Genomic DNA, 6149 nt, shown 5'->3' with positions numbered 1-6149 from the left:
GAATTTTACAACTTTAAAACATAACATAATACATGAGATATCACATTTTTAAAACATAAGTATTCATAACGACATAACCTCTTGTTCGTCAATACTACTACATATATATGAAAACAAAGCCACCGTATGTATACGACAATGTTGTACCACAGAATAGATGAATGATTTCATCTATTCTGTGGTTGTACTATGTACCTTTGGCACCGCTAGCACAAGTGCACAGTGTCACCAACAGTGCACCAAAGTCCATGCACTAACAACATTTACTTTTCTATCATAAAAGATACAGTTGAAGAAAGTCTAAGTACTTTTACTGTCCTAAAAGGTAACACAAAGTAACACACATAAAAAAAAAGTAACACATCATTGTAAAATTAATACAATCATCACTCCACTCAGAATCTAAAATACTGCTGACTAACTTATTATGACTATTTTTTATAGTAAATTATAAACCAGACCTCAGGCGTCAACTAGTTAAACAGTGTTTAGTTCCTTACTGTTATGAATTGGTATTATTAAACATAGGAAGTAACTAAGGATGTAGCAAGTAGTAAACAAATTAGAAATGTAGTATTTGTAAAACATTTAGAATTATGAAATGAAATGATTATTGTAAATTAGTGTAAACAGGTACAATCCCGAAACTGCGAGTAAGCACTTTTTATATAGGAGGGATTGTCCTACATAAGTTTAGATATAAGGAACGTTAAGATGGTAAGACAGCCAGTGGAGAATGGAGATAGTGCCATTGTCTGTATATGTTCAGAACGCAATAAACTTTATTAATTGAATATTAAAACGTGTGTTTGTTACTTTATTTACTAAATCTATATACAAACTCCACAAGTACGAGGCTACGGTCAACCGACTTGTAACATTGGTGGCAGCGGAAGAGTATGAGCTAACCCCCACCAGATCAATAGTAACGAAAACATCGTATGATTTCATTCCGAGAGTGAACATAACGGCTAATATGAAACAATATCAAACTAGTAGGATACAGGATGATTTTCCAAAAATAAATAATTCATATTATCCCGATTTTCATTCATTAGCAAATAACGCAAAACAATTAGATTTATTATTACAGTCACAAATAGATGATAGTATAGAATATGTAACTGTATCTAATATAACATACGTAACAGTAGGAATAGGTATAGGTATATTAGTGTTAATAATTGTAATAAGTAGGATAAGTTTTAAACTGTACAAACAAAATAAATTATCAATGAGTTATATTAAAGCATTGGTCAATACAAAATCAGTAGACGACATACAATGCGTAGAAATTAAGTAGATTTAAGATGTAATTATATAATGATTTATGAATGTATAAAATATTTGTTTTTATAAAAAAAAAAAAAAAAAGAATGTAATAAGAAAATAAACTCATGAGGGCATGAGCTTTCATTCAACAAGGGGAGTGTTATGAATTGGTATTATTAAACATAGGAAGTAACTAAGGATGTAGCAATTAGGAAACAAATTAGAAATGTAGTATTTATAAAACATTTAGAATTATGAAATGAAATGATTATTGTAAATTAGTGTAAACAGGTACAATCCCGAAACTGCGAGTAAGCACTTTTTATATAGGAGGGATTGTCCTACATAAGTTTAGATATAAGGAACGTTAAGATGGTAAGACAGCCAGTGGAGAATGGAGATAGTGCCATTGTCTGTATATGTTCAGAACGCAATAAACTTTATTAATTGAATATTAAAACGTGTGTTTGTTACTTTATTTACTAAATCTATATACAAACTCCACAAGTACGAGGCTACGGTCAACCGACTTGTAACATGCATGTGGATAACAAATCATTTAATTATTTTATGCAATGTTAAAAGTAGAGTACATATTATTATAGCACACATTTTGTTTAATACGTGTAGGTAACTACATACTTAACTATATAATTTAATATAATCACGTTGATAATAATAATAATAATTTGTAATTGGTTTAGATTAGCTACCAAATTATCCACTTCCCAAAAGTCGACAAATTGTTAAAATAAGTACTAGTTTTTGTCGTTACCTACTCTATAAAACCCAATTGTTTTATATTAGAATATTGGTACCTGTACTTAGTACGTTGCTTTGTAATAGCTATTATACTAAATTGTGAATCGTTAAGAGAAACATTAGGTATTTACAAAAAAATTATTCGACTACAAATGACACTGTAGGTTGAATTAGTAATTTTTGTTGAAAACATTGCACTTGAAAATGTCATCAAGCATGTAAAATATATAACATTATGTACTTACTTTAAAAGTTTTATATATCAACGAATTAATTATTAAATCAAAACGAAATGACTAAAATTGTTATTCTTCAATCAAATATTAAATGTCATACAAATTTGAACATAAAATATCTATAGAATTATTTAACTGTCTACCTAAAGGTCTATACTTTTTACATAATTTCGTTACAGTATTAAAGACTCACGAGAAACCTTGTTTTAAATTGACAATCATCAAAAAAATTTAACATTTTATGCATATTAATTAACGACAACATTAACTGCAAAGTTTCTTGATATTGACGAAGAGGTATAATACAAAAATATTTTTATAAAACAACCAAAAACTGTATACCATTAATAGAAAAACAATAAATATATTATCATACAAATTAGGACAGTAGTGGTATAAAAATAAAACATATTGAATGCTGTTATTTAAACATATGGATATGGTGGCCTATCAACTGTAAATGTCTAGTGTAGGTATAAAAACCCCATTATTAAAACAATCAAAAACTAGAAAATAAATAGAAAAAGAATAAAGATACTATTGTACAAAATGAGATAATTGAATATATATTGATATATTTAATCAAAAATGAAAAACATGATTGATTCCATTTTTTTAAATGTCGTGGCCTTTCAATGACTACAACTTCGACAAAATTCCTTGCAATCTTCATTGACGCAGTGACCATGGTCCATTTATTAGTTTTAGGATTGTAAGATTCTACAGAATCCAAATAAGAAGTTCCGTCCCAACCTTCGATGACATACAATAATCCGTCTAATACTGCTACTCCTATTATATTAAGAAGTTAAACTTCAATTAATTAATATATTTAAAAAAATATGTTTCATACAATAATAGTTAAGAATTATTAAACGAGTAGTCATACCTGCACTACTCCGACACAAATGCATGTCCGGAATATTAGTCCAAACTCCTGTACTTGGACTGTATGCTTCGACACTACTACAAACCTGATTTCCATCCCAGCCACCTACAGCATACAGTACATCATGTAAAACTCCAACACCCACTCCACTTCGACGAACAGACATTTCTTCGACTGGTGTCCATTTATCAAGCCCGGGATGATAACATTCGACGGAGTTTAATTTATGCACTGAATTAGAACCTCCTACCTATACACATTTGAATTAGTAAAACTTGCGCATTAAAAATTGTCCTTGAAAATAAACATATGGAAAACAAGATTTATATATTAATGCATGGTATTTTCCAATGTCAGAGATTGAATACATATTTATGAAAGGTCAACTAAAATAAGTTTGTATCATTTCAATAGTAATTATAAGAAAATAAATCTTGTACGTGTATGAATAAGCAAATAAAAAAAATGAAAAATATTATGAATTGTCGAAAATAGACATTTACTTTTACATAGTTTGTCCAGAATATTTTCAAACATAAACACTATTATCAAGTCCAATAGTTAATAACAATACTAAGTTTATTTTTATTAATATATATTGTATGAAACTGTAAAAAATATTCGAATTTTAATACTTCTACAATGTATTGGTTTTTCAGTCAACACAAGAAATCAGTTACTCGTGTAATTATTAAATAATTTAATTAAGCTAGTATTTAAACAAATATTTGAATTAGTATATTATTTATAAGTAAATTTAAAATTTTAAGTTCACTATCGAAAAATTTTATTTTTGGGATATATTCAGTGGTTATATGTTCGAGGAAATTCATAATATAATAAAATATTACATTACCGCATATAAAATATTATTCAATACTCCAACCCCAAAACTATGTCTTTCAATAGACATACTAGCTACCATATGCCATTCTTGAGTTCTGCAGTCAAAAACCTCTGCACTTTTTAAAGGCCATCTATTATAATCATAACCACCAACCTTGAATTTATTATAAAATGTATATTAGGTACAACTTAATAACTGAAATTACTAATCATCTCGTATGTAAAATGTCAATATAACTTACGGCGTATACAAAATTATTTATCACACCAACTCCTAACCATTTTCGTTGAACTAACATGTTAGTGGTTGGTTTCCAACTAAGTGATTCTGAAGATAAATCTATAAGATCAGCAGATCGAAGAGATGAATAAAATTGATTACAACCACCGATATATAACACAAAATTGTCTTTTACTACAGCTAGACCACCACTGCAACGTGGTGTAATCATTTTTGGTCCAGTCTGCCATTGGTTGATTTTTGGGTCATACCATTCTGAACTATCTAATTGTTTACCATTGAGTTCTTTTCTAGCAACAACTAAAATAATCTGTTAAAGATCATTAAATCGTTAAATATATTAGAAAAAGAAATAAATTATAACGTGGTCATACTTTATGAGAACCACCAGACTGTCTAGGTTTTGTCCGGATGTTATGTGGCATGGCGAAAATCTCATCTGACTTAAGTAAATACAAATGTAATGCTTCAATTACGTAATCTTTACCTTGAAAAATTATAAAAATATAAAGTATAATATGATAAATCGCAAGAAAATCATATTTATTAAAAAATTTACATTTAGGACAATTATTAAGAAGAGGTTCCGTAACTACATGTTTTAGTATGTAATCTTTCGATGTTAATGGTAGACGTACATGTGCCATTAATTGGGGCAAAATTTGTTTTCTAGAATCCAAATCATGTTTTACCCATCAAATCACACTTTCAAATACCTACAACAATCAATATACTTAATATAATAATATATATAAATAAGTTATTTAATTGTTCCTTCTTTAATACTAAAGTATAACAATTATCAATTTTAATTCATCTACTTTTTCTTCAGATGGAACTTTAAGTTCCTCACTGGCAATCAACTTAGTAATTTGTTCGGATGATAAGGACAGGAATTTATCTCCTTCTACCACTTCTCTAAGGACCATATAATAACAATAATAATTACAATTTCATTATAGAACTATTATAATAAAAAAAATATTTCGTACGAAAAGTGCTGTTGAATATATAATTCTGTACTTGATAACAATTTCGTACAGTTATGTAAATCAGCTAACGCAAATATACCAATACAATTTGTAAGGCATAGTTGTGCCTGTAAAAAATCACAGCACACCTCTTTTACGTCTTGTAACTGCAAAATATTTGATGCTGATAACAAATCCTTGAGAAATAAACAAAAAATAAATTAAATAATTTTGTCAACCAATTAAAATTAAACATCACCATTATTACCTGTACATTTTTGTCAGTGACTGTGACCTGCCCTGAATAAATAAACTCTACTAATAGTTGTAATGCGGTGGAATCTAAGTTTTTGATGACAAAAATATCTTGATTATTTTCTTTAAAATTTGTGAAAACTCCATGGAAATATGGACTAGCCGATGCCAAAACCACTTTATGACCGAATATACTTCCACCATCATCTGTTTCTAGTTTAATATCACAGAAAACCTCATCTCTAAAATCAAAAATGTGTTACTTGTATTTATCTATCAGTCTATACGGCTATTACTGTACTTACTTTAGGAAGGATTGTAGTATTTGAAATATCTCGGCATGACACGATTTCTTATACTCGTATTTTGCTGGTCCATATATAAGCGGTTCTGGTACTTGGTTTGTATTTTGCATTGCCAATGTTATGTGAACTCCGCTACTTGGATGACTTTAGACTAAAAAAAATACATGAAATCAATTAAAAGTGTCGATTCGAATCGTTAATAATCGTCTACTAGATCCAAAGTTATATCAAAACAAACACATTTTACTATAATAATATTCTGATTTCTTATAAGTGTGTTGTGTGTATGGTATTAAAAAGACTGATGAGCCACGTAATGATTGGTGTATAGTATGTACTGTGTATGATAATAACTGTATAGGTTCGATGGAT

The 6149-nt window shown here is 28.6% G+C and overlaps 2 protein-coding genes across 2 annotated transcripts; both read right to left on the bottom strand.

The window, feature by feature from the left end:
* Positions 1–2613: 2613 nt before the first annotated feature.
* On the bottom strand, positions 2614–4941 carry LOC100167908 (kelch-like protein 2; the record flags this gene model as incomplete). Its single annotated transcript, XM_029486206.1, is given in 6 exon segments — positions 2614–3062; positions 3160–3409; positions 4016–4159; positions 4248–4556; positions 4621–4733; positions 4806–4941. Coding segments are annotated over 6 exon segments (1197 nt in total). The 3' UTR covers positions 2614–2769.
* LOC103310087 (kelch-like protein 3) lies at positions 4824–5931 on the bottom strand. Its single transcript, XM_029486908.1, has 5 exons — positions 5778–5931; positions 5486–5714; positions 5239–5414; positions 5068–5164; positions 4824–4962 (listed from the first exon to the last, which is right to left on the bottom strand). Exons 1-5 carry the CDS (start codon positions 5885–5887, stop codon positions 4942–4944), a joined length of 633 nt encoding a protein of 210 aa, XP_029342768.1. The 5' UTR covers positions 5888–5931; the 3' UTR covers positions 4824–4941.
* Positions 5932–6149: the final 218 nt, after the last annotated feature.

Source organism: Acyrthosiphon pisum, chromosome A1 (genome assembly GCF_005508785.2).
Source record: "Acyrthosiphon pisum isolate AL4f chromosome A1, pea_aphid_22Mar2018_4r6ur, whole genome shotgun sequence".
NCBI classification, from domain to species: Eukaryota; Metazoa; Arthropoda; class Insecta; order Hemiptera; family Aphididae; genus Acyrthosiphon; species Acyrthosiphon pisum.
This window is presented reverse-complemented; position numbering and strand designations above follow the sequence as displayed.